This window comes from Vanrija pseudolonga, chromosome 1 (genome assembly GCF_020906515.1).
Source record: "Vanrija pseudolonga chromosome 1, complete sequence".
Classification (NCBI taxonomy): domain Eukaryota; kingdom Fungi; phylum Basidiomycota; class Tremellomycetes; order Trichosporonales; family Trichosporonaceae; genus Vanrija; species Vanrija pseudolonga.
The window spans coordinates 4123251-4151250 of NC_085849.1; the positions used below are offsets into that span (position 1 = coordinate 4123251).

The following is a 28000-nucleotide window of genomic DNA, read 5'->3' on the forward strand; positions in this document are numbered from 1 at the left end:
ACCGCTCGCTGTGCCTGTTGACTTGCTGGATGAAACATGCTTGTGTGCGTCTGGGCTCAGCTCAGCCCGGCCTTAGCGGACGAACGTCCATCGCGTGATAATTGTGCCGCGTCGAGGCAAGGTCAGTGCATGTGCACGCGGGCGACGGGTCTGTGCGGCGGCGGGCGGCGTGTGCATGGTGAAGGGTGGTAAGACAAAGTTAAGAGTGTGGGCGCAGGACATGGCCGACAACGTCGGGATATGGACATGGACGCGGCGTGGTCAGTCATCTAGCTGCTTGTAAGAAGCCGCGTGATAGCAGCAGCGGACATGGACGTCGAGCTCCATGGCCTACTGGCCCGGCGACGGCCGACGGTGCGATCGCTTGCGACGACCGCTTGCGCCCCCTCCGCACCGGCACATATGCACACGGCATGCAGCGATCACGAGCCCCGACAGAGTGCAAACAGCACAATGCCGAGAGCGAGCTATGGCGAAGTGTTGGTGATGTTTGTGGTGCCACGACGGGCAGCGACGACAAACATTCATGACTGTGCAGAGGGACGCCACCCGGCCTCGGAAGCCGGCCGCCGGTGGCCGCCTGGGTGGTGGGAGTGGGAGTGGCAGTCGATTTGGCTGGCACGAAGACAATGTCGCCATTGCATCGGGCTAGTCCGTCCACTGGGGCATACATGCACACTCCCACAAGCCATAGGTGGTTGGCTGCGAGCTGAGCTGCCTTTCGGGACTCGGAGCCTACTTCCACTCAGAGCGCGCGCGATATGCGCCGGCGAAGCGGAGGTCGACGCCAAGCCCGCCCGCCCGCTTCGCCGATTGACGTGCTACCATCGTCAGGTGGCACCATCGCTCGGCGTGGCGCTTTGTATTGCTGCTGCTGAGTGATGAGCTTACGTGCCTTCAGTGACTGTGGCAGTGTGGTGGTGGTGGGGTGGTATATAGTTCGAGGCAGTTTGCGCGGCCAGAAGCCCACTTCCACGCACCCCCCCACACACCCACACAATGACCGCCGCTGTCGCATCCCCCGTCGACCCCATCGCCAAGCTCGGCGTCTCGTACAACCGCCTCGCGCTCGGCACTGCCGCCGAGTCGATCAAGAAGCGCGACATCACCGACGAGGAGAAGAAGGTGGGTGGGGTGCCACTTGGGCGCTTGGAGTTGTTCTGACTCGCCCAGGCAAAGCTCTTCGACACCTCGTACGAGCCTTCCCCCGAGTGGTGGTCGCAGAACCAGCTCGACTACGTGCGCCCCGAGGGCGAGGACCTGCTGCCTGAGGGCTTCCCCGCGCACGTCAACCCCAAGACGCTTTGGGACGGCAAGATTCTGATCAACCAGCGTGAGTGGCGCGGTGTCGGCTGTGGGTCAGTTGGCTGACGGGTCTAGCCGAGAAGTGGTTGTACAAGTTCACGCCGGCCGACATTCAGCTCATCGAGGCCGCCCATGACCACTTTGTTGGGCTCAAGGTGCACAAGAACGAGATCTCGCGCGCGACCTTCCCCATCCCCGCCGAGTCGGCGCTGCACGCCGAGCTCCTCAACGTGACCGAGGAGATCAACCACGGCCTCGGGCTGCGCGTGCTCCGTGGACTGCCTGTGGACAAGTGGGCGCGCGAGAAGCAGGTCATCATCTTTGCCGGCATCTCGGCGTACCTCGGCGACGGGGAGCGCCAGCGCCAGGGCGACAAGAACATCACGCACCTGCGCGACATTACGCAGCTGCCGGCCGACATCCGCCCCGCGATCGTGGTCAAGGGCCAGACGTCTGGCAACCAGGTGTTCCACACGGACGGCGCTGCGTCCATCGTCGGCCTGATCACGCTCGGCGTCGCCGAGACGGGCGGCATCTCGCAGCTCTCGTCGATCGCGGCCGCGTACAACGAGCTCGCGAACAACCGCCGCGACATCCTCCGCACCATCGCGCAGAAGGACTGGGTCACGCGCTACTCGCCCGGCGGCCGCCCGCTCGTGTACACGCTCGACGAGGGCAAGAACGTGTCGTTCGCGTACTCGCGCCGTCCCTTCTTCGGGTTCTACGAGGCCGACGCCGACGTGCCCAAGCTCGCAGAGGACAAGCACCTCGCTCTCGACGCGCTCCACTTCACCGCCGAGAAGTTCTCGCTCGACATCGACCTCCAGAAGGGCGACCTCGAGTACTTTAACAACCACACCGTGTTCCACTCGCGCACGTCGTCCGAGGACTCGGACGAGAACCAGCGCCACCTCCTCCGCATCTACATCACCAACCGCGCCCAGGAGGTGCCCGCGCCGCTTGTGCCCCTGTTCGACAAGGTCAACGACAAGAACGGACCCGCATTCGACAAGTGGCCTCTCGAGGCCTGGGAGGACGAGTACTAGGCGGGCGGCGTTGTAGCAGCAGCATGAGTGAGGGATGTACATATTGACTGGACGGAGCGCGTGCAGCGTATGCGGAGTGGCTCCGGGATAGACGCCGTGCGCGCAATGTTCCAGGAACTCGGAGCACTGATTTTGGCAACTCACGGACCATGACGTCGTGTCCGCACTCACTCACCATGCCAACCCCCGAGCCCCATCTCGCTCTCCTCACGCCCGCAGACGACGGCTTAGTCCACGAAGCGGGCCTGGTCCTCGCTGACGCCTTTGACCCGGGCGAGAACCACCTCCAGCGCGCGCTGTTTGCCGGGGTGGAGCTGGACGCCGTGCGCGAGGCGACGAGGCTGCAGATGCTGCAGATTGTGTATCGCGGCGTGAGGGACAAGGAGGTGTGGGTGGCCTCGGCGGCGAGCGCAGCGAGCGGCGGCGAGAGGAGCCCCATCGGCGCAGTCATGATCGTGTCCCCGCCTGCATCGAAAGACGCGCGCGACACGCGTCCCGCGACGCCATACGACGCGGCGCTGGACGCCGTTACGCCCCCAGAAACCGCGGCCGCCTTCGCGCAGCTCAACGAGCAGAGCTGGGCCAAGCAGGCGGCGGCGTATGACCCCCCAAAAGAGGAGGGATACCACGTCTCGATGCTCGGCACTGCGGTCAGCGCGCGGCGGCAGGGGCTCGCGGGGAGCCTGGTGCGCTCGGTTCTGCGCCGAGCTGGTGCCGAGGGGCGGCAGGTCACGCTCTCTACGCATACCGAGGAGAATGTGGGTGTGCAGAGTTGGGGGAGGTGGGCTGACGAGACACAGGCAGAGTACTATGCCCGGCTCGGGTTCTCCCTGCTCGACCGGAATACGTTCGACGTGCGCGGTGTGCCCGTCACCTTCTGGATCATGGCCAAGTCGGCAGAGCCGGAGGCCGCCGCTGCAGGAGCCTGAGCTAAGCCCAATCACACTGTCTGTACCCATCTATGCATATGTGACATCGCCTACTACGCCGCCGCCGCCTCCTGCCCTGCCCTTCCTCTTCTCCCGGTCTTCTCGTCGACGAAATCCAGCAGCGGGTCGATATAGTCCTTCCACCCCTCCTGCTCAGGGGAAGTGTAAGCCCAGTCGAAGCAGTGCCGCCCGCCCGGGGCGTACTTCTCCACAACCTCCCAGCCGCGCTCGCGCAGTTTGTGCGCGAGCTTCTTCGGCTCATACAGGGGCACGTACTCGTCGGCTTCCCCCTGCATGATGTACGTTGGCGGGAAGGTGTCGAGCGTGTCGGCGATGAACAGCGGGCTCCACCTTGCCAGCTCGGCGTGCCATTCCACAGGGTCCGGGAAGCGCTCCTTGCGCACAAACGTCGCCGTGATGCGCCGCTTCTTGGTGAGGTACGTCGCTGCGTCGATACGGAACAGGACCTCGCGGGTCACTTCGTAGTCCGGTATTCCGAGGTGGCGGCGCAGCGACGCCAGACTAGCCTTGGGGGGCACCTCGTCGTCCCACGGGTTCTGGGTGATGGCCTTGCGCGCGTCCCGGTCCATGACCCACGCCTCGAGGTCCGACTCGTCCGCCTCGTGCGGGAGGAGGTACGGCGGCAAGGGAATGTCCTGCGGGGTGTGGTACCACTTGTCGGTGAGGTCCACTCCGCCGTAGAGAAACACGAGCGCGCGCGGCGGGTGGGCCCGGACGCGTGGCGACTCAGCGGTGTTGAACGCTAGCGTCGCGCCGGCGCTGCCGCCGTAGATCACGCTGTCGTCCAGCGACACCTTGTCGTTGCCGAGGATGCTCGGCAAGTTGGCCCGAAGCCACACGTACGCGTCCACCAAGTCCTCGATCACCTCGGACACGCCGACATGCGGCGTGAGCCGGTGCCCGACCGACACGACGTGATACCCCCGCGCCGCGAACCCGACGCTCACGTTGGCGGTGGGTATGGACCACTTGCCGCCGATGTACGAGCCTGGGGCCGTCAGCGGGGTTGTAGAGCACACTCACCGCCATGTACCCAGAACACCCAGGGCGCGGGGGTATAGCTCGCCGGCGCAGGCCAGATGCGTAGTGGCACGTCGACGCCGTGCGCGCGCTTGTAGATGTGTTCTGTGAAGCCTGGCGGGCACTCGGGGAGAGGGTTGAGGAGATCACCGGGGCGGGAGGTGGTTCGGGCGAGGGGAGGGTCCGGGGCGGCGCTGCTGCTGGCGTCATTGCTGCCGGCGCCTCTTGGGGGCTCTTGATCTGCCTCGTCTGGTTTCGAGGCCCACGATCCCATTGTGCTGCGTCGTTTGAGCGGGCAGGATGGACATGAAGACAAGGTCGACTAACTAGCTGGCCGGGTAATCACGCCAGAGTGGAGGCCCGAATCTCGGTCAAGTCGTTGTCATCTCGGCAAAGTGCGCCGTCGCCTGCTGTCACGACGGCCGTCCTTGCCACCTCGTCATTTTTGTCGAGGTCAGGCGCAGCGCCTCTTGTTGACGTTCGGAGCACCCTCGGAGCTCGCTCTCCGATGTATGCACGGGGATATCCTATGCATTCATCCTGCCGAGGCTGCGCGTCACCGCAGCCCACAAGCGAACTGAAGCCCGGGGTAGACTCCGGAGTCTAGACTTTTAGACTCCGGCCCCGCTTGCTAAGTAAGATCGCGCATCCTCTTTACCACTGCCCATCGCCCACAACGCACGCTATTCTCGCCACAACAGGACTCTATCACGCTCTCTAAACACCTCGGAGGTCGGTGCTTCACAACCATGGCTATCACTGCGTGTGTCGCGTGCCGCGAGCTCAAGGTGGGTGTTGTGGAGAGGCTGTGGAGCGGGCAACCTGCTGATATCCCTGCCCAGGCAAAGTGCGTGCGCACCAACGAGGACGATAAGAGCTGTACCCGCTGCACAAAGCTTGGCACCGAGTGCCAAGTCATCCCGCGCAAGGTGAGTCGCGCGTCCGTGTCCTTATCGCAGGGTTGCTGACCATCACAGCTGGGCCGCAAGCTCGGCTCCAAGAAGTGAGTGGAGCTTCTCGAATGCCAGATTTGAAGCTCACCCCGCCCCCAGCCGCCCAAAGAATGCAGCAGACGATACGCCCGGCCCGAGCAAGTCGACGCACTCGTCGCATGCCTCACCGTCCGGCTCGCCAGAGCACAAGCGCAGACGGACGGGCTCGACGCCCCCGCTCACCCCGCCCCCGGGGGAACAGGTCCACCCGCCCGCCGACCCCGCGGCGTCGTCCTTCGGCGGCATGCTCAACGTGCTCGCGTGCGTCGCGAACCAGGAGCCCGGGTCGGTGCAGGTGTGCTGCGGCACCGGGCTCGTGATGCTCGCGCCTGCCGTGCCCACGCCCACGCCCAAATGCCTCGACCGCGCGGCCTTCCTCGCGCAGTTTAGCGGCCCGGCGGCGTCGCTCGACGACTCGCACCCCTATGCCGGGCTTGCAGTGCTCGAGGAGGGCCTGACGGAGATCTGCCGCCCCGGGTCGCCGGTGCACGAGGTGCCCGGCGAAGACGTCGTCCACCAGCCTATCGACCAGCCGAGGCTGGATAACTGGCCCGAGTTTGATGTCATCACCTGCGGCTTTGTGACGCTCGAGCAGGCCGAGGACCTCTATGAGGTGTGAGTTGGCTGTCTTCCCATGCGTGGTTCCCAGCTGACTCCCACAGGTACTGGGCCAAGTGCAACCCCGTCATCCGCGTTCTCGACCCCGAGATCCACACACTCGCCTACATGCGTGAGAAGAGCGCCCTCCTCACCACATCAGTTCTGGCCGTCGCGGCTCAGACGCTACCGGTGAACGACGTGACGCTCAACCTCGTGCAGAAGCTTGACAGGCACGCGCACCAGCTCATCTCCCATGTGTCAAGGCATGGTTTCCAGGTGAGTTGTGGTTTGCCTGCCGTCCTAACTCCACAGTCGATGGAGATTGTCCAAGCCATCTTGATCATCATCACATACCTCTGTGGCCTCAAGCAACACTTGTGAGTTGATCTTTAGTCCGTTTAGCTCACACCGCAGGACTTGGGCCCTCCTCTCCAAAGCCATCGGCATCGCCGTCGAGCTCCGCCTCGACGTCACCCCAACCCCTCAATGGCAGGTGGAGGAGTTTGTGTCCAAGTATCACAACGCATCGGCAGAGCGCATGAAGCGGAACTTGCAGCGCACGTGGATGAGCCTCATCGACTGGGATAGGGCGTGAGTCGGCTAGTATGTTCATCTCCATAGCTGACTCGACAGAACCGCTTTCATCCGTGGCCGCCGCCCCATCCTGCACGACCACGTCTGCGGCTCCATGAAGTGGCTGACAGAGTGGTGCAGCCAGCCTGTGAGCTTCATGACCATGTTGAAGCTGACCCCTGCAGGACGCGCTCGTGTTTGATACCATGTCGTGTGCGACTATGGGACTCCGTGCCGTGGCTGTGCAACTCCAACGGCGTATCCTGTACAAGCTGGCCTCGAAGGAGACCTTTGACTTTGAAGATCGTGAGCTAGGCGAGAAATCTTGTAGCTGACAACCAGACGTGCATTTGGTCGACCACGAGTTGTCGTCGTGGCGCTCAACATGGTTCTCCCGCTTGATGCCAGGTGAGCATTCGTGAGGACCGCCGCTGATGTTTCAGAGGAACAAGTGCGCATTGTCCACGATATGCGCTGCCTCCGGTTCGTCCTCCTCATGACGCCTTACGAGCATAGCCTGTACACCAAGGGAATCGCCGGTAAGGTGCGCGAGCAGGTGCTCGCAGCTGCCATCGAGGTGTGCAAGGGTGCGATTCCTCTGTTGGCGGGTAACGGGCCGACCAGCGGGGTCAACAGTGTGACGTGCTACCGGTGTGTACAGCTGCTGCCAGGCTGAGCGTGTAACTGACACTCCAGGCTCTATCTCATCTCGTACACGGCCTTCTGTACCCTGCGCATCATCGACGCCTCGCCACTTTGGGGCGCGATCGAGAACCTCAGCTCCGACATGGACTTGTTCCACCTCTCGATCCTCGGCGTGCTCGCCAAGCGGCTGCTCAACCTCCGCGCACACATGAACGTCGGCTCGCTGTCCGTCGCGCTTGGCCGGCGGCTCATGAACGCGACGCGCAAGCTGGCCACGACGCGCTTCTTCGGCGAGGGGGGAGCCGGCGCGCCGGGGGTCAACACGGCCGCACAGGTGGACGAGAAGCCGTACGCCGCCAAGGGCGGACCACAAGCCCACCACGCGCCACACCCACCCCCTCCGGCAGAGGCGCCACCCGGCTACGTCGGCCCAATCTTTGGTGATAATGGCATCATGGCCATGATGGACCCGCAGGAGGTCGCGTTCAACTTTGACTTCACGCACATTGGCGACTTGTTCCCGTTCAACGAGGAGACGTTTGCGAATTACATGTAGGAGAGGCGTGTTTTGAGTGTATTATGGATGTTGTGCCACCTGCCCGCCTGCCTGCCCTGGAAACAAACAAGCGCGGCTCATAAATGACATCTTGGCCGAGTTCTGCTCGCATCACATTGTCCATAATGTCCGTTACAATATTGTCCGCCGCGTCCATGGCTGTGACTGCATGCGACGCCCTACTACCACTTGAACGCAGTGTAGAAGATGCCGATCTTCTGGTTCGGGTTATCGGGGTAGCATGTCCAGACCTATCATCAGCTAGTACTCGGCCCACACGACCCACCTGCATCCCCTTGGTCCGATCGCCGTCCGTGACATCCCAGCAAAGGTCTGACGCCAGTCAGCCCACTACCTCGCACCCACAACCCACTAGTGTTCGCAAGCTGCACCTTGCCCGTCGCGGCCCCGTTGTCGGCCAGCGTGCCGGGATACTTGATCAGCCACTTCTGTCCCGCGGCACCAGTGCATGGCTGGAGGGAGAGGCGCGCGCCGTTCCCCGGGCCTGGGTCATCAGCGCTGCCTCTGTCCCCACACCCAACCCCCGACTCCCAGCGTCGACACAGTGCACGTTCCACCCCACCGCGGGGCGCGGAAGGCCGTAGTCGTACAGCGTGACCTCGGTCGCCGTGCCGGACGTGTTGGCGTGGGTCTCGTAGAAGAACTTGGGCGCCGAGATGCCGCTGGGGGTGTAAGTACGGCCAATTGGCAGCGAAGACGCACGGGTAGATGCCCGTCCCGTCCGTGATCTTGGTGTAGTTGTACATGCCTGGTCCGAACTGCGCGCCCGTGCCGATCGGGCCGCCGTTCGCGTCGTTCCGCCAGGAGAGGTAGAATGTGCCTGTTTGGACGGCAGTGGAGTCGGTTTGGGCTGCGGCGGGGGCGGGGGCGGGGGCAGGTGCAGCGAGTACTGCTGTGGTGGCCAGGAGGGCGAGGCTGAGGAGGTTCATGCTGGGTGGTGGAGTTGAGGGTGGGGTGTAAGAGCGAGTGAGTGGTGGCAAGAGCCTGGCGGAGGAGGATGGGCGTCACGGGCGAGACTTATACGGGGTGGCGCAACGACAGGTGGTACATGTACACTCAACCATGCCACCTGCTCCGAAGCCATTTCTGTCGATCCATGGGCCCACTCATATATGATCATCGAAGGAATGGAGGCCTCGAGGCATGGAAGTGGAAGCAGGCCACTCAACGATCCACCACCGCCACGGGGACGGATAAGCTCACAGACACTTCTGCCCACGTCGCCGCGTCACGCGCCAGCGCCAGCGGCCAACTCGCCCGCTGCATCGCCTCGCCGTCGCACCAACACGCATGCTCCACCAACGGACACCTAAATGCCCGCTGGTAAGTGTGCATGTCGCGCAAGGCGGAGAGAGCAGCGTGCAGATCACAGTGGGCCGCAAGATGCTCCTCTGGCCGTGCGATAAGGACGTCAAGCAACCGCCACCGACTCTGGCTTCTCTGCGCGCGCCGTGTCCCACCATCAACACCAGCACACGCGAAAAGAGTTGCCTCGCTCCCCCGCCCCCTCTCTATTGCATGGAGGGTGGGGGGCCGCCCGGCCCCGACCGCAACTCCCGCCGCCATGCGCTCCAGAGGGTCATCCTCTGGGCAGCCACCCGCGCCGTGCGGGTGCAGCCGTGTCTGGCGGTCAGGTCGATGAGTTTTGGTCGGCGCCGGGGCTCGAACACCAGCCGCCTGTAATTGCGAAATTAAGGCGTTTTAACGGCTGTGCTAGCGGGTCGAGTCCGGGGAACGAGGTGCTGAGTGGGCAGTGGGGGTTGGTTATGACGAGGTGTGAGACATGAAGTCAGTCGCGTGCGCCTGGCCCTGAGGGGCGGCGTGGGGGGTACTGCACAACCTGTTCATTGTCCTACACAGTGTCCTTCCATCTGTCATTGTCCTTGTTACCACATGGCCCAGCCTAACCATGGGTATAGAACACGCCGAACTCCTGGTTCTTGTTGCCAGGGTAGCACGTCCACACCTGTCGTCAGCAGCCAGCTCCCACCCCGACTCACCTGCATCGGCTTCTTCCTGTCGCCGTCCGTGACGTCCCAGCAGAGGTCTGCGTCAGCTCCACTCCAGGCGACCACGCACTAGTGTTCGCCAGCTGGACCTTGCCGTTGAGGGCTGTGTTCTCGGGCACCTTGCCAGGCAGCTTGATGAGCCACTTCTGCCCCGACGAGCCATTACACGGCTGCAGCCCGAGCTTGGCGCCGTTCCCCGGGCCTGTGTGCTATCAGCCACGTCCACAACATGCCACTCACGACGCCCGGCATCGACACAGTGCACGTTGGAGTCATTGCCCGGCCGCGGGCCAAAGTCGTTCACTGTGATCGGCGTCGCCTGGCCCGCGGTGGTCGCGCGCGCGGGGTAGAAGAACTTGGGCGCAGAGATGCCCCTGGGCATGTGAGCGGTGGCCGAGTGTGGGCTTACGCACGGGTAGATGATGGTGCCGGGAGGCAGCTTGGTGTAGTTGTACATGCCTGGCCCGAACTGCGCGCCGGTGCCGATTAGTCCGCCGTCGTTGTCCGTGCCCCAGCCGAAGGTGAAGGAGCCGGTCTGGACGGCCGTCGAGGCCGGCTCGGCTGGGGCGGGCGCGGCGAGGGTGGCTGTGGCGATGAGGAGGAGAGTGGCGAGGAGGTACATGCTGCTGGGGTTGGGGTGTGTGGGACGAAGCGAACCAAGCGCCCTTCGTCCTTGCCACTTCAGCGTCGAGGAGATATACGGTAGGCGGCAATGCACCACATGCCACACCGTCACCTGCACCGATGCGCAGAACCCACTCCGCTGGCCCACTCGGATGGCATCACCGGGGGTCACTCGCCGCCACGGGATGATAAGCTCGTACTTATTTGTTTTTGCCCACGACGGCGGCGTAAGTTTGCCCGCATCAACAAGTCACGAGGCGGCCCACTTGTCCGTTGCATCGCCTCGCCGCTGCACTACTGGCTCGTACTCCACTAACGGACACCTAATGCCCGTCAATACATTGCAATCCGAAGTGGAGAGGACCAGAGTAATAGCGCCTGCTGCTTGAACCGACGACAAGAGCCAAATGACGGCCAGTGACACTCCCAGTGACACTTCCAGTGACGTTATCCGATTCCAGCAGATCCCCCTGCAGTCCGCCCTCCTGCAGGCTGGCACTGATTCATTGTCCTTTCACTACACGAGTGTCCGACGGCTCCATCGCCGCCCTACTGCTTCTTATGGTACGAAAACGTGAAGTCCTGGTTTTTATTCCACTTGTAGCACGTCCACACCTGGAGGTTGTTGGTCGAGTTGCCGTCCGGGACGTCAAAGCAGAGATCAGTGTCCGCAAGCCGCACCTTGCCCTTGCCCCCGTCGTACGTGTTGAGGAGGATACGCCACCGCTGGCCACGTTTGTTGATATCGCAGTCCTGCAGGCGGACGGTGGTGCCGTCGCGCGGGGCTGGGGCGAGGTCAGCGCCGTTATCATCTGAGCCACTTACACTCGCCCACGTCCATGCAGTGCAGCTTGCGCGGGCCCCCGAGGCCGATAAGGCTCGGCTTGCCCGCCCACTCTGAGAAGGTGGGGAAGAAGAACTTTGGCGCCTGGATCTTTGCGCTGGGGGCGGTACGTCAGCCTGCAGCATCTTCCCAAGATGAGCTGACTACCCACATTCGAATAGGCTGGCCGCTCGGAATCTCAGAGTAGTTGTACAGCCCGCAGCAGGCGAACTGGGCCGTGACGCCCAGCGCGCCGTACCCCTCGCCCGCCCAAGAGGGCATGAAGCTGCCCTCTTGGGTCACGTAGCGCTTGTCGAGCTCAGAGATGGTGCTGGCGAGGGCTGATGAGGCAGCCACGAGCGGCAGGGCGAGGGCGAGGAGGCGCATATTGCTGGGGATGGGGGAAGCTGGGGTGAGAACGTTGAGGAGGCCAGCTTCAGCTTGGGATGCCTCTTCCTTTTGTACTCCACTGGGGTGGCCAGCCTCACACCTCCCGACCACGACGTCCCACTCCGTCAAGGTGCGTTTCAGCGATGCTACGTGCACATGATCTCGGCGTTGTCAACCTTGTCTCGTCTCATCGTTGCCTAATGTGCCCGCCTCTGTGCGAACAAGGTTTGTTTAAGCGCCATGGAAAATGAGTGACGTCAATGCCAAGACAGCGAGATTAGTGGGTCGGTCGGTCACCCGACAAGTTGGCCGTGGCACTCGGCACCGACTGCGACTTGAACATTTCTTCATTGTCCTATAACAGTGTCCGCGCTACCTTCTAGCTGAAAGCACACGCGAAGACGACCGCCTGAAGGTGGTCGATGGGAGCACCGGCCGAGCAGAGGGTGAGCGCGCAGCCAATCTTGGTGTTGCTCGCCTTCTGGGGCGGCTTGTCCTCAGCCTTGTTGCGGCTGATCGCGTCGTTCCAGTCGGCCGCGACGTCGTAGTTGTTCGCGAGCTCGGGCTTGGCGATACGCGACGTGGCGATGATCTGGCCCTCGGAGCTGTAGCGGCACGACTGCTTCTTGGCCTCGGCGACAAGCGCGTCGTCCCACGCCAGCGCGGGCAGGTTGGCGCCCTTGCGCTGCGCGTCGGCCAGCGGGACGATCGCGTCCTTCACCTGCTGGTCGGTGAGCGGCGGGGTGTGCAGCACGTCGGGCTGCGGGCACGTGCCGCACGGCTGCTGCGCGCTCGTCGTCGTCGTCGGGCCCTGCTCGCCGTACTTGCACACTAGGTACACGGCCTGGAGGTGGTCGATGATGGTGCCCGCCGAGCAGATACCGACCGCACAGCCAAAGCGCACGTTACCCGCCTTCTGGGGCGCGTCGTCGCTCTTGTTGAACCGCTCCAGTGCGCCCTTGAACTCGTCCGCGAAGGGGTACCCGTTCTCGTCGGACGCGGACGCAATCTTGGTGTGGTAGATGAGGTTGGTCTTGTCGGCGTCGTAGTCGCGCTGGCACTTCTTCGCGATAGCATCGGCAGTGGACGCGAGCCCATCGTCCCAAGCAGCGACGGCGAGGTTGCCCGCGCGGCGCTGCTCGTCGGACACGGGCACGACGGCGTTGCGGAGCTCCTCGCGCGTACCGGGGGGCTTGGTGAGAACGTCCGCCTGGGGGCAGGTACCGCACGGCTGCTGTGCGCTCGTGGTCGTCGTCGGGCCCGCCTCGCCGTACTGGCAGACGAGGTAGACCGACTGGAGGTGGTCGACGAGGTTGCCGACGCCAGCGGAGCACAGGGCGACGGCACAGCCAATCCGCACGTTGTTGGCCTTCTGGGGCGGCTTGTCACCCCCGTTGTTGCGCGCGAGCGACGCCTTGAACTCGCCCGCGACGTCGTAGTCGGTGCTGTCCTTGGCCTCGGCGATCTTGGAGTTGGCAATGTAGTTTGTCGCGTCTCCGAGGCCGCAGCGCTTGGCGACCTGCTCGGCCGTGTTGGCGAGGCCGTCGTCCCATGCCGCGACGGGGAGGTTACCGCCCTTGCGCTGCTCGTCCGACGCGGGGATCACCGCCGCCTTGATCTGGTCGCGCGTGACCGGCACCACGGTGAGCACATCCGCCTGGGGGCAGGTGCCGCACGGCTGCTTGGCGCTCGTGGTCGTCGTCGGCGTGTCCTGCTTCGGGCCAAACGCACACTGGAGGGACACGGACTGGCGGAACTCGAACGGGCTGCCGGCCGCACAGAGGTTGAGCGAGCAGCCGATCTTGGTGTACTTTTCGTCGAGGACGAGGTTGGTCGTGGCGGGCTTCTCGATGAGGCGGGCGACTTGGGCGTCAATGTCCCATGTCTGGCCGGCATACGCTGGGTCGACGACGAACACCTGGTTCGCGGGCGCCTTGTACCACGAGTTGGAGGAGCACACGCGCGGGTTCTCGTACTGCGCGTCGCCGCTGAGCCCGACGTCCCACTCGAGCGCGGGGAGGTTCTGGTCGCCGCGGCGCGTGGCGAACGCCTTCAGCACTGCAGTCTGGACCGCGTCGGGGGCGACAGGTACCTCCGAGTACGCGGGGAGCGCAACGTCCGTGTCCGACGGGGTCGGGGCCGTGGTCGTCGATGTCGACGGGGTCGGCACGTCCTCTGCCGGCCCGAAGCGGCACGACAGGGACACACCCTGGAGGTGGTCGATTGCTGTCCCCGGCGCACAGAGGCCGAGGTAGCATCCAAACTTGGTGACCTTGGCGTCGGCGACGAGTGCTCCCGTCTTCTCACGCTGGATGAGGCGCGCGAGCTGGTCATCAATGACCCAGTTCTGGCCCTTGGTCGCGGGGTCGACCTGGTCGACCTGGTTCGCCGCGGCCTTGTAGCCGTAGAGACAGAGGTCGGGGCTCGTGCCCTGCGCGGCCGACGCGAGGCTGTCGTCCCACTCGAGCGCGGGGAGGCTCTTGTCCTTGCGCTGCTTGGCGAACGCGGCCGTCGCGGCGCGCTTTACCGTCTCGGGGTTGACCGGCGGCGCAGTGTACGCAGGCGGCTGGACCTGCGTGCCCGACAGGTCGACGGACGTCGTCGTAGTCGGCGTCGGCTTGGGCGTGGCCGTCACGCACTGGACCGGCGTGGACACGGGCCGCGAGACGATGTACGAGTTGGGGCTGGACGCCGGCCCCGTAGTGCCGGGGTGTACGGTGAATGCGTTGCTTGCGGAGAGCGCCGCGAGCAGAGCTGCAAGTGCGAACGGCTTCATGTTGCTCGATGGGTGTCGAGTAAGCCACACACCAGAGTCGGCTTATATGCGCTCGAGGTGCCACGAACCGGACCGGCCCCCTCCGTCATCCGTCGTCAACGCACTCAACTCGCTCCCGTCCCGAACGTGTGACAGAGGAACGGTTTCCAGGAGGAGCGTAAACACGGAAGCCAAGATGCACCGCCTCGCCATTCTCGAAGGCTTGGCACTGTTCGAACAGCCGTTGCAAGTTCCCGAGCCGTGCCTCGGGGAAAGAATGTGGGCAGTCGTGACTGGCAAGACGGCGCGGGGACGTCGCCGATGGCAGAGTCAGCTGATTAGTATCCGGGCGATGGTGGAGAAAACAGGGTGGTGTGTGGGGTGGAGCATGCACGGTGTGGCGTTTTCTCGGCATTGCTCTCGTCATGGTCATCTGTGAAGCGCACATACGTTCGGCGCGTTGCGTTGGCGTCAATGTCGGTCGGTGAACTTGTGTCTTGGACAAGCGTGCTGTCGACAACACTAGCCATCGGCATGTGACCCGCAGAAACGTTCACCTCGGGCCAGGCAGCGCGTGCCTCCTCGCCCGTAACAAGAGGAGAGTTTGGCCGTGCCGCGCGAGGGGAAGGCTTCCGGCGTGCTGGCTTGTCGAGTAGCGCTGACGGCGCTGGGTCGAGCAAGAGATGCTTGTTGTCTCGTCGATCTCCCGCTCTCCTCCATACCAGGCAATAGAGTTGTCTCGCATGCCGCCGAGATCTACACGCCACCTGGGTGTGCCACCAGTCACTCTTCTTTCTCCTTCTTCCTTCACAGGCGTGCGTGCTTTACCCCTGCCCGCACCCGCACTCCCCCTCGCAAGAGCTCCTTGCTTGCCCACCTCGTTCGCATCTCTTTCAAGCACAACAGCCATGTCATCTGCACCAGAAAACAACACCGCCTCAAGGGGTGGTGCCTCCGGGAAAGTCACCCCGCGACGACCAGGCACTCGTGTCGAAACCTTCCCCTCTTCGTCTGACGCGCGGTGACACACGCATTGCGTAAGGCCATTATTGCCTAGCGACGCGTTCCCGTGTTCTGTGACGACTTCTGTTGACGTGAGTGGGTGAGTCGGGTCAGTTGAGCGCCACACCTAGTTGTGAGTACAGTACCCCTCCCTGCACCAAGGGGACCATGGCACACCCACCACCTTACACATCGAAGCCGGAACACACCCTTCCCGAGCCTCACCCCCGTCGTCAGCGCCCACCCGGCACGCGTGGCGGTGCTCTCGCGACAGTGGCGCGCGGGGGGCACGTCTGCCTGCCGATTCCCGCGAGCCGGCATCTGGGATAGGCACTTTTGGGCCTTGATGCCAAAGCGACGCGCGCGAGATCCATGTTGGGTGGGCACAAGCATCACACGGATGATGGCTGCATAGTTCCTTCTCGTCGCTGGGCAACTCCTTCTCGATATGGGCTGTTTGTACACTGTGGCATCTTGGCCACGCTAGATGACCACGCTCCCGTCAATATTCCACACCGGCTTGACCTCCTCGAGCGTGGGCTTGAGCTCGCCGCGGCGGGCGGCCGTGTCGCGCACATACGCGACAGCCCCGATGAACTTGACGCGCGCGGCCCAGTTCTTGGTTGTACCGACCGCGCCGGTCGCCTTGCGGGTGAACAGGCTGGCGGTGGTGATCTCGGTCTCGAAGAACTTGTACAGGCTCGCGTCGTTGAGCGTCCGAAGGTCGATGTCAGGTGCAAGGACCTTGAGCAGGGCCAGAAGGTCGCCGTCGTGCGCCCACTCGACGTCGTCGAGCCCGCACACCGTCACCTCGGCGCTGGTGTGCGCGAGGATCTGCTGGATCGGGTAGACCATGTCCTCGGCGCGGGCGGGCACGTGCGCATGCAGCTGCGCAAAGAGGTAGTCGTCGTCCGTGTATCCCTCCCACTGGTTCCAGAAGACGATCTTGATGTGCGGGACGTTGGGGAAGTACTGCCCGATGCGCACGAGGTTGGTGGCGCAGTACCTGCGCGCGTGGTGTGGGAAGACGAGGACGAGCGTGTCGATGTGCTCCGCAGCAGGCCAGGTACAGCTCGCCAGCGGCGCGCGCAGCTCGGCCTTCCACGGCCCGAAGAAGAGGTTGAACTGCGGAAGGGGAAGGCCGTACCCGTCCAGATTGCGAATGACGAGCTTGGTCGCGCGCACGCCAGTCATGAGCGGGCACGACGCTGTGCCGTCGCACGGCGGGATGAGCTGGAAGTAGTTGTCAAAGTTAGACGTGATGCGCAGGACTTGGAGGTTGAGCAGCGGCGCGACTAGCGGTCCATAGTGCGCGCACGAGCACATGTGGTGGTCGCCGATGGTGAGGAGCTTGACGTGCTCGAGGAGCGGGGCCTTGGTGTTGCGCGCGTTCGGCGAAGGCGAGGGCGGCACGTCGATCCACTCGTCCGCCGGGTCGTCATCCGGGGAAGGCCCGTGCGTGGCAGGCGCGGCGTGCTGGCCATTCTTGCCCTTGGGCTTGTCGCCGCGCGCCTCGGCATAGAGGAACTCGTAGCTATTCTTCACGGGCGGAAGGAGCAAGTTAGGCATGAGGATAGTGACCGGCGGGCGGGACGTGAGGTGCTCGCAGCTCCTCTTGCCCTTCGAGGTGAGCCACTTGCACTTCATGCTGCCGGCGGGGGTGCCGACCTCGACGCCGCGGAAGAAGGCGGCGATGTCGGCGTCGTTCTCGAGCGCCACGGTGTGATACAGGCGCTTCGCGGCCGCATGCTGTAGGGGATAGCAGGTGCGCAAGAGGCTGAGAAACGTGCGCTTGGCGACGCGCTTCGGGACGAGGTCGAGGATGCGGTCGACGAGGTGCTCTTGCTGCAGGAGGAGGTGCTGCGCCGACTGGATCGGGGGTGGGCGGGCGGGCTGGGGTCAGCTGGAACGCAACGCCCAGACAGCTCACCATCTTGGCTTTGTTGTATATATGGTTTGGTGTGTTGGTCTTGTGGTTGAGAGGAAGAAGTGAGGAAGGGAGCCATCGAGTAAAAAGACGCGTGGAGAGCTCTTGTCGTCGGCTGGATGGCAAGCTCGCCCCTGCGCCCTCTGTGCCCTCTGTGCCCTCGTCCATGGGTAGTTGATATGTTGGCGTGTTCTTCAAAGCATCTGCAGTTGTCAAACAGAGCGATGTTGATGCACCCGCAGCAGGATGGCACAGACGACGTTTGCATGAATCCTATGGCCACCGCCACACCGTTTCCCCCCTCCGCCACGATAGTATGGTCTGTGTCTACAGCACGCAAGACCTAGATCTCGGGGTGAGCGTGTCCACAGTTACACACCACGCCTTCGAGCTCGCCGAACCGCATGTCCTTGTACTCGAGGTAGTGGTTGAGGCAGAAGGACACGACGCGGTTGAGCCAGCCGTTATCCTCGACGGCGCGCCTGCCAGCGAGCACATCGAACGCGATGCCGCTCTGGATCTCGGCCCAGACCATGCGGTACATCTCGGGGGCCATGTTGCCCGAGTGGTAAAAGTCGGACACGTCGCCAAGGGGCGCAAACTGGACGTGGCTGAGGCCCCAGAGCGTGACCTGGGCGCTGGTGTGCGCGAGGATCTGCTGGATGGGGAACACGACGTCGTCGGGCACGAGGGCGAGCTGCGCATGGAACTTGACAAACGTGTCGTCTGCGGCCGTCCAGCCCTGCCACGTCTCCCAGAAGACGACCTTGATGTGCTCTGCGTTCGGGAAGAACTTGGCGACATGCACAAGGTTGGGGCGCCGTAGCGCCGCGCGTGGGTAGGGAAGAAGAGGACCACCTCCGCTATGTGGGCGCTCGCGGTCCACTGGCACTTCTTGAGCGGGGCATACAGCTTGGGCTTCCAGCGCTCGTGGTACGCGTTGAACTGAGGGAGCGGGAGGCCCTGCCCGTCGAGGTTGCGAAAGACGATCTTGGGCGTCTTGATCGCCGTCATGAGCGGGCACGACACGGCGCCGTCGCACACGGGGTTGAGGGCGAAGAGCGAGTCGAAGTTGGCCGTGATGCGCAGGACTTGGATGTTGGACAGCAGCGGGACGACGAGCGGGCCGTAGTGCGCGCAGGTGCAGAGGTGGTGCCCGCCAATGGTGAGGACCTTGACTAGGGCGAGGAAGGGGGCCTTGGTGTTGCGCCTGGACGACGAGGCCCTCTTGGTGTTGTTGTGGCCTTTGTAATGCGCAGGAAGAGGGCCGACAGGGTCGATTCCGTTGGGGCGGTTATACGCCTCGTTGTACAGAAACTCGTAAGACTTGAGCGGAGGAGGCGCGCGCAGGCTGGGCCGCACGAGCTCGACCTTGGGCATCTTCTTGAGGCGCTGGCACTGCGCGCCCTTGTGTGGGCTGCTGAGGAGGTTACACTCAACCTTGCTCTTCGCTCCAAAGCCGACGTGCACGCCGTGGAAGAACTTGGCGATGCGCTTGTTGCTGTCCAGCGTGACGGTGTGGTAGAGGCGCCGCGCGGACGCGTACTGCAGTGGCTCGGCCGTGCGGAGGCAGGTGACGAGTGTCGGCTGGGGGAGGAAGTCGAGGATGCGGTCCACTATGTGGTCTTGCTGCAGGAGCAGGTGCTGCGAGGAGGGTATCGCGGGTGCGTGTGGCGCCTGGGGGTGGGTCAGCTTGCATCTCACAGGGCAGCTCACCATCCTTGGTTGACCGTCAAGCTGAATGTTGAGTTTGATGTTGAATGAAGTGGTGGAGCGGTGGAGTGGTAGAGAGGAAGTGCTGGAGATGACAGTGTTGGTTGACGCGGTGCTAGCTAGTGAAGGAGGAAGGGTGGGATCGTCGCTACGCCCTCAATGCCCTCTGTATCACCTGGTGGAGCTGACAAGGACGTGGTACCTCCACGAATGCAGAGGTCTCGGTGCTATCACCACGAGGCGTTAGCATCGTTGCTGCGGTGACAGCGGCACTGGTGATGTTTGCATGCTGGGTGGGATCTTCGCACCTTCGCCACCGCCACTCCGCCGCCACAATGATGATATGCTATATACAAGGTAGGCGATGCCTCCAGAGTGTGTACACAATCTTCCGTACGAGCTTCCGTACGAGCTTGCCTACAGAGCAGGGGTGAGCTCGGCATGGTGCTCGGCCGTGTCCTTGTCCTTCTTGTACTTGCTGATCGTCTTGAGCGTGAGGCGGCTACCCCAGCCCATGTCCTCCATCTTGCCAGTCGTAAGCGCGTTGAACACCATGCCCGTCCGGACTTCATTGATGACAATGAGATGCACGGGGCGGAGAGCCCAAGGGTCCGGCGCACGGTGGAGATACTGGGTGACAATCTCCCCCCTCTTCGCATAGTCGACCCTGTCGAGGCCATAGACCGTCACTGCGGCCGAGGTGTGCTTGAGGATCTGCTGGATCGGGTGCACAATGTCGTCGGGGGTGACGGGGATAGGACCGTGGAACATGAACCCTATCTCCTCCTCTTCCTCGTAGTCCTCCCAGTGCTCGTACAGGACGACCTTGATCTCGGTAGCGGCGGGGAAGAACCTACCAATGTGGGCGAGGTTGGTTGCGTGGTAGCAACGCCCGTTGGTGGGGAGGAAGAGCACCACAGTCTTGATGTGCCGGCTGGCGGTCCAGCGGCAGTTCTTGAAGGGTTCACGGAGCTCGGTAGGCCACTGTTCCTTGCGCTCGTCGAACTGTGGCAGCGGAAGGCCCTGGCCGTCGAGATTGCGGAAAACAAGCTTCGGGGCCACGAGGCCCGTGAAGAGCGGGCATGACTGGTCGCTGTCGCACGGGTCGTCCAGATTGAACAGCGAAACGCTGAACGAATTGGCGATCCGAATCACTTCGAGACCCGAGAGCAGTGGCGAGACGACGGGGCCGAAGTGCTCGCACATGCAGCGGTGGTGCGAGCTCATGGTGATAACTTTGACGTAGGCGAGAAGGCCGGCCTTGGTGTTGCCTGGGGCGGGCGTAGGGGTGTTGTGATCGCCACGATCGCAACCCTCGCTGGGCGCATCAGGCTCGTCAACGGCATCGTGCGTGGGAGGGGCGCTGACCGCGTCCTCGTTGAAGAGGAAAGCGTACGACTTCTGCGGCAGCGGGTCGAGAGCACTGGACCTGATGATAGTGACCTTCGGCTGCTTGTCCCTCGCCTCGTTCCACTGGCAGCGGTCGCGGCTACGCTTGTCGTCGAGCCAGCCGCAGAACGACCTCGTCTTGCCCGTGCCAACGTCGGAACCCGCGAAGAACCTGAGGAAGTCCTGTGGTCGTCGTAGAGGATGACCGAGTGGTAGAGCCGCTTGGCGGCGGCGTCCTGCAGCGGGTAGCAGCTGCGAAGGAGGGCCACCAGCGTGCGCTTGTGGGAACGCTTGGGGAGGAAGTCAACGATGAGGTCGACTATGTGGGGCTGCTGGAGAAGCAGGTGCTGCGAGGACGGGAGAGGGGGTGGGCGCGGAGGCTGGTGGGGTTTGAGCTGGGTCGCGGGTCGACTCAGAAGCGTTTTTTTTTTCGAGCTCACCATTATCTCGAGAATGTGCATGGGCGATGTGGCAACCAGTGGTTTTATGATGATATGCTGAGGGGATGAGGAAGGAAAATGGAATGAGATGAGTTGGGATAAAGGATAGGCAAGCTAGGCAAGATGCCGTGTGCACAGTGTGGCGACGTGGCGACGCAACGCCTTGCCATCGACGAGATCGACGATCGGCGACGCCCTCTCGCTTTTACTTTGGAAACAGCAAACCAAAGAAACCACCAGCGAAGACGACAGTGGCAGTGTACACCAGCATGGCACCCTACCCAGGCATCAGCATCATCTCCCGAACGCCGCGGCACCCACAAAGTTGGTCTTGCCGTACGCTCCCGCCGCCTTGCCCTTGAACACGTCCGACTTGAGGAGGGCAGTGGACACTGGGGCAGAGGTAAGGTTTCCCACGCCGCGGAGCACAGCAAACACGCTGAAGATGAGCGTAGCCATCGTCGGGTCGTCTTTACAGATACGCGAGATGAGCTTGGACCAGAGGGACACGAACGACAGCGCCGTGAGACCCCAGACAATGCTGAAGAGCACGAGCGGGGCGTTGGTCGTCCCCAGGCCCCAGGGCACGAGCACCGCGAGCGCTGCGAGCATGCTTGACCCAAAGACCGTCACTCTCGCCGGGGCACGGTCCGAGATCCACCCCGTGAGCGCGTTGCCGGGCACCGAGGCGGCGTTCATAATGCTGATGAGCGCCACGCCCCCTGGGTTGGTGGCGCCGACGGCATCTGCGAAGGCTATCGTCAGCCCCGTCGCACGCGCTACCCACTGGGGATCCATAGCGTCGGGTTAAAGTTGCCCATGGAGGTGAGGAGGAGGATGCAGAACGCGCACCAGAACGGCCAGGTCGTCGCCACACCCCAGTCGATCCGCGGCAGCGGGCGGCGCTGGCCCGCCACATACGCGGGGAGCGGAATCCGACGCTTGACGAACAGCAGCGCGACGGCGTTGAGCGTCGCGAACCCCACCCCGACGGATACCATGGTCGCCTTGTATCCGAACCGCTGGAGCAGCGCGTCCACGAGGAACGGGAAGAGCGTGCCCCCGACCCCTGTGCCTGCGAACATGATGCCCGTGGCGAGGCCGCGGCGCGCGTTGAACCACTCGTAGATGAGCGTCGCGCAGGGGAGGTACAGCGCTATGCCGGGTGAGCTCGCGACGGAGGAAGGGGGCGCCACTTGCCTCCTGCGAACGGGTACAGCACGCCCATGGTGGGTATGAGCTGCTCAGCACGGGTCACGAACCCCGCCGCGACAAGCCCAGCGGAGGACACGACGAGCCCGACGACCTGGATGAGTCTCGAGCGGTGGGGGAACGCGGTGAACAGGCTGTGGCGCGTCAGCCAGCCCACGTCCTGCCGCACTCACGGGCCCAGCACCGCGCTGCTCATGAACATCAACCCAGTCTGCAGCGTCGCCGCGAACGTCAACGTCCCCTCCTCGCCGGGGAACATCTCGCGCGCCCAGTAGTTGTGCAATATGCCGATGGTGTACGGGAACCCCCAGACGGTCGTCTCGAGCGCCGTGGCTGCGATGAGAAAGTTCCACGCGTCGCGCCCCCTGTCAGATGGGGGGAGGGCGGGCAGCTCGCGGCCGTCGGCTTCGGCGTCGCGTGTGGGCGATGACTCGCCCGGTGGCTGGGGCGCGGACGCGCCGGGACCGAGCTCGAGCGAGCGCCGGCGCGGGTGTAGCTCGATGCTGGAGCGTTTTGACATGCTGTTGCGGGGCGGAGGTGCCGAGCATCATCATCTGGCGCGCCATCAATAAATACCGACCGAGCTACGTGAAGTCGCGTCTTGGCGAGTTGCCGGCAGGCCGCGTATCGCTCGCATCGACGTGATGCCAGCTGGCGTGCTCGCTGACACCTCGGTCTTGTGCACCGTCGCACCGCACTGATTTACATTCTCCGCACAGTCTTGGGCAGCATGTGTTGGTAGGACGGCGGGCTGCGTACAAATGAGCGTACCGACTCGCTAAGAGGCCTAGTGACGAGTGAGCACGACCCGCCACGCACAGCGCGCCGACCGAGCTCCCACCGAGGTCGTCATTCGCGTGAGCACTTTCTCCCTCCCTCCCTCGCCAACGTCTGCGCAAGGTCACGCCGCTCACCTTCGCTCCCGGTGCCGTCCGGCGCCGACTGTTGCTCCCCTGGGCGTGGCCCGATGCCAAGCTCGGAACGGAGCACATGGGCTCGGCGCGGAGGCACGAGCCGGCTCGGCGCAGGCTTGCTTCCAAACAGTCACCACGGGGTGCTTGGCCCCCGATGCCGTCGCATCACATGCTTGCCCCGCCTGTCACCGGTACGCAAGGCGCGCCGGCCTCAGCATCGGCGCGCCGCAGACCACGCCACACGGAGTCGACGACGACCGCGACCTCGCGATCAAAGGCCGACCCGACCCTCAGTGCCAAGTCCGACTGTCGTGTGTCGGCAACTTCAGGCGCGCACGGCTGCGGCGTAGCATAGCCGGCTGCAGCCGTGGCACGCGAGCCTGATCGACACGGGCAGCGAGCGGCTCGAGCAGCGCGAGCCTGCTTCAGTGCAGCGATTTCTCGGCACGTTCTCGGCGCCGGCCTTTTCTAGCCTCGCGTGGGGTGGCTGCTTCGCTGCTCGCTGGCTGGCTGGTTCGCGCTGGCTGGCTGCGTGGCTGGGCGGATGGGTGGAGGCGACCGGGTTCCAGCTTTCGGCCCCATGTCAGGGTCGCGACCCACTCCTGCTATGCGTCATCGGACAAACTGGTCTGGTGTCCGTCCTCCTCTCCGAGAGAACGACTCGCAGCACCGAATGCATGGGGATGGGGGATGAGTGGGGCGATGGGGCGCGCAGAGCGCTACTCGCTGTGTATGAGCGAGTCGTCGTCAAGACTGTCAGTTGTGGTCGTGAGCGCGGTCGTCGGTGCGGTGAGGGACAGCACAACAATAACAACGCCAACAAAGAGTGGCGCCGTCGCCGCCTCCGCCTCCGCCACCGAACGCGCGGCGTCATGTCGTCAGTGGTCGAGGAAAGTGTCATTCCGAAGAGCGAAACGTGCTAGACGGCGGATGCTCGCTCGCCCTTTGCTAGGCGGGAATCATACCCGCGGACGCGCGGTCGAGACGGAACGACCTCGGCAGAAGGGATGTAGCGAGGAGCGAGCGAGCTCCCTCGGAGTGCTTTGCTCGCTACCTTTGTGTGTGTGTCGCACTATGTCCGCCTGCCTCGGCTGCAGCGTCAGCGAGCAGAGGTGGCGGGGGAGTGCCGCTGCAGCTTTTGCCAGCGGCAAGAGAGAGAGGGAGGTGTCGACCCTCAATGATCACAGTGATCGGCAACAACGACTCCATTGTCCTCTGCAGTGCCGACCAAGTCGCGCAGCGGGCAGCGCGCATCACCTCTGTGCTTGTGACGGTCTGTGTCGTGCAGTCGCCCCTCTCTCTTTGGGCACAGACCTCTTTTTACTGCCAAGATGCAAGTGCCCGCGCGCGCGCGCCGCCACCGCCTGGCTGAGGCAATTTGAGAGGCGGCGGCGGCGCGCGTCAACCAACATAGATCCCATTGGGGAAAATTTTGCCCACGCAACGCGTTTTGTGTCTCTCTTTGTCTATCAGTCTACTTGTTCTTCTATGTCTTGTGTGTCGTGTGCATGCGCTTAGTGGGGCTTTGCTCGACTCGGTTGCTGCCAAGAGAGGTGCTCCCTCTCTTCCGGTCCGACGGCAGTGTGCCTGTTGTTGTTACAGTCAGTCCGGTTAGGAGCGGGGCAAAAGCGCGGGGGACTTGGCGGTGGGGGTTATTAGCGGAAGTATTTTATTCCTAATTGAAATACTATTTCTGCCTGAAATGTGTATTGTATTATTATGTGGTGCCTGTGGGGGTGCAGTCAGGCGGCTCAGCCACGCCAGCTGCACCCACCCACCCACTTTGTGTGTTAAGGGGAGCAAACCGGGTCGCCTGGATTGGCGAGATCCGCCAGTGACCTGACCTGGGCATCGACGACATCTCATCTCACATCATTCCTCTCACTCACCCCTCTCACGACCCATCCCCACCCACAACACCCACCCGATGGATCAAGCAGCAGACAAGAAACCAACAGTGACAGACGCTGCGTCCCAAGAGCCATCATCGGGCAAGGCACCCCGCTCTTGGGTCCCGCGCGCGTGCGACCGATGTGGGTGGCACATCACACCACGACTCTACAAGGCGTGATCTGCGAGATCTCTTGCTGACAGACGACACAGGCCGGAAACGCAAAGCACGATGTGGTGTGTATCTTGCATTCATCGTTGACGCCATACTGACGACCAGACCAACAAGTGCCATGCCGGAACTGCGCCGAGGCAGGTGTGACGTGCACGCACGATGCGCCAGTGTTGAAGCGCGGCCCGAGGCCAAAGTGAGTCGACGACATCTGGCGAGGCGCGGCGAGTGCCGCTCCAACAGCAACCGCTGCTGACAACCGCCCAGACCACGCAACCGTGACGTCGAGAGCAGGTTACGGAACCTCGAGTCGCTGCTCGCGTCCATCTCGAACGGGGGGAGCGGCGGCTCGGGCGCGGCGCTGTCCCTCTCGCGCCGTGAGCTGGACCAGATCCGCGTCGCCGCCAACATCACCCGCGGGAGCGATACCTCGCCGTCGTCGGACGCCGACAGCCACGCCGGCCCGAGCAGGGCTCACCCGCCACCACCCAAGGGGCCGGGCGACTCGCCCCTCCAGTCGCTTGACGCACTCGCGAGCCAGGCGGCCGGATCGCCCGTCGTCTCGACGGGCGGCGGCCCCGGACCGGTCACGTCGGGCGACTATGTCCCCTCCATTGTGTTCGACCCGTTCGGCGTTCCCACCTCGTCGCAGGCGTTGCCGAGCATGTCAGGGTATGGGATGTACGAGGCGCAGCCGTACGCGCAGCCCCCGAAGAACACCTCGGCGCCGGCGGATCTCCTGTATCGGTATGTTTTTGGGATCGGGGACTCCGAATCCCGTGTGCTGACAACCCGACAGCGACAACGAGGGTCAGACAAAGTGGCTCGGCCCGTCGAGGTATGTTTGGCCAAGACTTTTGGGCGCACTCGTCCGACGACGATGCACGACGTGGTGCGCACGGACCCGCCTCGCTAACAGCTGTACAGTGGCATGCCCTTGCTCGAGCGGCTCAAGATCAACGGCTCCGGGGCTGGGTGGAACCAGCCCATGGGTACCAATGGCGAGGGCCCCTCGGCAGACGAGTGGACGTCGCTATCAAACGCCATCGGCATCAATGTGGAGAACAACGAAGGGATCGACCAGATCGCCGGCCGGGGTGGACCGGCATCGGCCCTGTCCCCGTCAAGTACGCGCGACGAGTTCCTCTGGGGCCGTATCACGACGATCGTTCCCCCTGATCTCATCGACGCGTTGGTTCGGTGCTACTTTACCATCTCGCACTTGCGTGAGTTGGCGGCGTCCTAGAGAGAGAGGTGTGTACGCCACGCTGACACATCCAGTATGGCCGATCATTCACGCGCCGACGTTCATGAACTCGTACCTCGACCCCGAGCACCGCAAGAACCCGTCGTTCATTGCACTGGTGCTGTCCATCTGCTCGCTGTCGTCGCGGTACACACCGGACGCGCGTCTGAGGCAGACGACGTCGACGGGACAGATCCTCGCGTTTGACATCATCAACTTGGCGAAGGACGTGACCCAGCAGGCAGCTGCCGAGCGGTCCGATCTGGCCATCGTGCAGGCCTTGTTCAACCTCTCGGTCGTGCAGGAGGGCATCGCGAGGACTAACCAGGTATGGTCGCTCCTCAGCCAGGCGGTCAGCATTGCCATGGACATGGGCCTCCACCGCCGCAAGGACGAGTACGGGTTTACTGCGGTCGAGTTGGAAGAGCAGAAGCGGACGCTCTGGGCATTGTACTGCCAGGCCGTCGCAGCGAGCTGCACGTACGGCCGCCCATCGCTCCTGCGCCTGGATGACATTCGTGAGTGCGGCATGCGTACCGGCATTAGGGTAGTGCTTACGCGTTGCAGAGCTCGACGAGCCAGCTGCTGTCGACGACGTCTACATCTCGGTGGAGAAGGGCATCGGAACGCAGCCTCCAGACCGCCCGTCTGTCATGGCCGGTTTCGTCGCTGGTGTGCGTCTGCACATGATCCTCGAGCGTACGGTCCGCCGCGTCAACCGTGTCATCCGCGACGTTGACGAGTCAAACTTGACGTTTGTCGACCTCGTCCAGTCGGGCCAGTCGCGCAAGTTCCGCGTCACCGACGAACTCGAGCTGTTGTCGCACGTCACCGACGGCCTGGTCGGCGACTGGTCATTCTCGCCTTCGACCGTTTCCGATTCCGACAGCGTGCGCTTCTTCCAGCGCACTCGTGTCTTCACACTCCAGCAGTTCATCAGACTGTTGTCGGCCCGTCACGCATTCACAGAGTTCCTTGGTGGTGCCGCGGCGTCCGGTGGCGCGGCTGAGGAGCAGGCATTGTTGCAGCAGACCACGCAGTGTGAGTGGTGTCGAGACCCGGATGAACATTGCACCACGCTGACATCCCCAGCCGCACTCGGCATCATCGGCACCTACTCGATTATCGATGGCCAGGGCCGCCTCGACTTCTTCGGCGCTCATGCCATCTCACAGTTGACACAGGCGGGTGCAGGCCTGATTGGTGTCATCCTGCATGTGCGCTCGACGTCTATCCAGGGCGGCGAGAATGTGCTCTCGGTCGCGCTGCAGGGCCTCTGTGCCAGCATCCTCGTTCTGCGCAAGCTCGGCACCAGGCGACCAGCCGGCAACCGTGCTGCCGAGCTGCTCCTCGAGTTCTCGCGCGCATGCCGCATCACGATTCCTGGCTTGCCAGAGAATGAGCCAGGAGCGCCACCCGGCACTGTCGAGGTACCGATGCTTCGTGCGCTGCCCCGCCGGACACTGAGCACGAGCGGCCAGCCGCAAGCCGACTTGTCGCAAGACCAGTTCGACGCGTGGCTCGGCCTCGCGCTTCAGTCTGGCGGCGACGCGTGGATGGGCATGCCCGAGGGGTACACGCCCGAGCAGGGGGCATGGACGCCTCAGCAGCAGTGAGGCAGTGAGCAGGCGCGAGGATACGATCTAGCGAGTGGGATAATCGCCGGCTCGCGAGTGTAGTAGCGGGATATCGGCCGGACATTGCGTGGAACATGCCATACTATCTGTACTAGGATAGCCGTCTTGGGTTTCTTGGTTGGAAAATAATGCAGAGAGATTGTTTGTAA

At 63.5% G+C, this 28000-nt stretch overlaps 12 protein-coding genes across 12 annotated transcripts; 4 read left to right on the top strand and 8 right to left on the bottom strand.

Moving 5' to 3' along the window:
- Positions 1-999: 999 nt before the first annotated feature.
- SAT17_2 (Taurine hydroxylase-like protein SAT17) lies at positions 1000-2351 on the top strand (the record flags this gene model as incomplete). Its single annotated transcript, XM_062768038.1, has 3 exons — positions 1000-1125; positions 1174-1333; positions 1381-2351. 3 exons carry the CDS (start codon positions 1000-1002, stop codon positions 2349-2351), a joined length of 1257 nt encoding a protein of 418 aa, XP_062624022.1.
- Positions 2352-2527: 176 nt separating this feature from the next.
- On the top strand, positions 2528-3280 carry LOC62_01G001543 (uncharacterized protein; the record flags this gene model as incomplete). Its single annotated transcript, XM_062768039.1, has 2 exons — positions 2528-3001; positions 3152-3280. 2 exons carry the CDS (start codon positions 2528-2530, stop codon positions 3278-3280), a joined length of 603 nt encoding a protein of 200 aa, XP_062624023.1.
- A 53-nt stretch (positions 3281-3333) lies between these two features.
- andM_1 (Non-reducing polyketide synthase andM) lies at positions 3334-4618 on the bottom strand (the record flags this gene model as incomplete). Its single annotated transcript, XM_062768040.1, has 2 exons — positions 4325-4618; positions 3334-4289 (listed from the first exon to the last, which is right to left on the bottom strand). Exons 1-2 carry the CDS (start codon positions 4593-4595, stop codon positions 3334-3336), a joined length of 1227 nt encoding a protein of 408 aa, XP_062624024.1. The 5' UTR covers positions 4596-4618.
- Positions 4619-4979: 361 nt separating this feature from the next.
- On the top strand, positions 4980-7747 carry priB_17 (Protein priB). Its single transcript, XM_062768041.1, has 12 exons — positions 4980-5109; positions 5164-5250; positions 5299-5324; positions 5374-5928; positions 5976-6189; positions 6226-6290; positions 6328-6504; positions 6547-6634; positions 6672-6792; positions 6829-6894; positions 6930-7137; positions 7183-7747. The coding sequence occupies exons 1-12, from the start codon at positions 5071-5073 to the stop codon at positions 7685-7687; spliced, it is 2151 nt and encodes a 716-aa protein (XP_062624025.1). The 5' UTR covers positions 4980-5070; the 3' UTR covers positions 7688-7747.
- Positions 7748-7780: 33 nt separating this feature from the next.
- Positions 7781-8763, bottom strand: LOC62_01G001546 (uncharacterized protein). Its single transcript, XM_062768042.1, has 5 exons — positions 8411-8763; positions 8225-8370; positions 8061-8192; positions 7974-8020; positions 7781-7938 (listed from the first exon to the last, which is right to left on the bottom strand). The coding sequence occupies exons 1-5, from the start codon at positions 8635-8637 to the stop codon at positions 7870-7872; spliced, it is 621 nt and encodes a 206-aa protein (XP_062624026.1). The 5' UTR covers positions 8638-8763; the 3' UTR covers positions 7781-7869.
- Positions 8764-9611: 848 nt separating this feature from the next.
- LOC62_01G001547 (uncharacterized protein) lies at positions 9612-10339 on the bottom strand (the record flags this gene model as incomplete). Its single annotated transcript, XM_062768043.1, has 4 exons — positions 9612-9674; positions 9709-9755; positions 9788-9919; positions 9958-10339. 4 exons carry the CDS (start codon positions 10337-10339, stop codon positions 9612-9614), a joined length of 624 nt encoding a protein of 207 aa, XP_062624027.1.
- Positions 10340-10890: 551 nt separating this feature from the next.
- LOC62_01G001548 (uncharacterized protein) lies at positions 10891-11551 on the bottom strand (the record flags this gene model as incomplete). The annotated part of the gene is made up of 3 exons (XM_062768044.1): positions 10891-11126; positions 11167-11282; positions 11337-11551. The coding sequence occupies 3 exons, from the start codon at positions 11549-11551 to the stop codon at positions 10891-10893; spliced, it is 567 nt and encodes a 188-aa protein (XP_062624028.1).
- Positions 11552-11933: 382 nt separating this feature from the next.
- On the bottom strand, positions 11934-14330 carry LOC62_01G001549 (uncharacterized protein; the record flags this gene model as incomplete). The annotated part of the gene is made up of 1 exon (XM_062768045.1): positions 11934-14330. One exon carries the CDS (start codon positions 14328-14330, stop codon positions 11934-11936), a length of 2397 nt encoding a protein of 798 aa, XP_062624029.1.
- A 1464-nt stretch (positions 14331-15794) lies between these two features.
- Positions 15795-17406, bottom strand: LOC62_01G001550 (uncharacterized protein; the record flags this gene model as incomplete). Its single annotated transcript, XM_062768046.1, has 2 exons — positions 15795-17204; positions 17242-17406. 2 exons carry the CDS (start codon positions 17404-17406, stop codon positions 15795-15797), a joined length of 1575 nt encoding a protein of 524 aa, XP_062624030.1.
- Positions 17407-17581: 175 nt separating this feature from the next.
- On the bottom strand, positions 17582-18957 carry LOC62_01G001551 (uncharacterized protein; the record flags this gene model as incomplete). The annotated part of the gene is made up of 3 exons (XM_062768047.1): positions 17582-18101; positions 18125-18882; positions 18943-18957. 3 exons carry the CDS (start codon positions 18955-18957, stop codon positions 17582-17584), a joined length of 1293 nt encoding a protein of 430 aa, XP_062624031.1.
- Positions 18958-19368: 411 nt separating this feature from the next.
- LOC62_01G001552 (uncharacterized protein) lies at positions 19369-20801 on the bottom strand (the record flags this gene model as incomplete). Its single annotated transcript, XM_062768048.1, has 3 exons — positions 19369-20523; positions 20547-20720; positions 20781-20801. 3 exons carry the CDS (start codon positions 20799-20801, stop codon positions 19369-19371), a joined length of 1350 nt encoding a protein of 449 aa, XP_062624032.1.
- A 4013-nt stretch (positions 20802-24814) lies between these two features.
- On the top strand, positions 24815-28000 carry CTF1-ALPHA_1 (Cutinase transcription factor 1 alpha). The gene is made up of 9 exons (XM_062768049.1): positions 24815-24939; positions 25010-25033; positions 25077-25164; positions 25236-25715; positions 25768-25806; positions 25896-26194; positions 26250-26732; positions 26782-27255; positions 27307-28000. The coding sequence occupies exons 1-9, from the start codon at positions 24834-24836 to the stop codon at positions 27828-27830; spliced, it is 2517 nt and encodes an 838-aa protein (XP_062624033.1). The 5' UTR covers positions 24815-24833; the 3' UTR covers positions 27831-28000.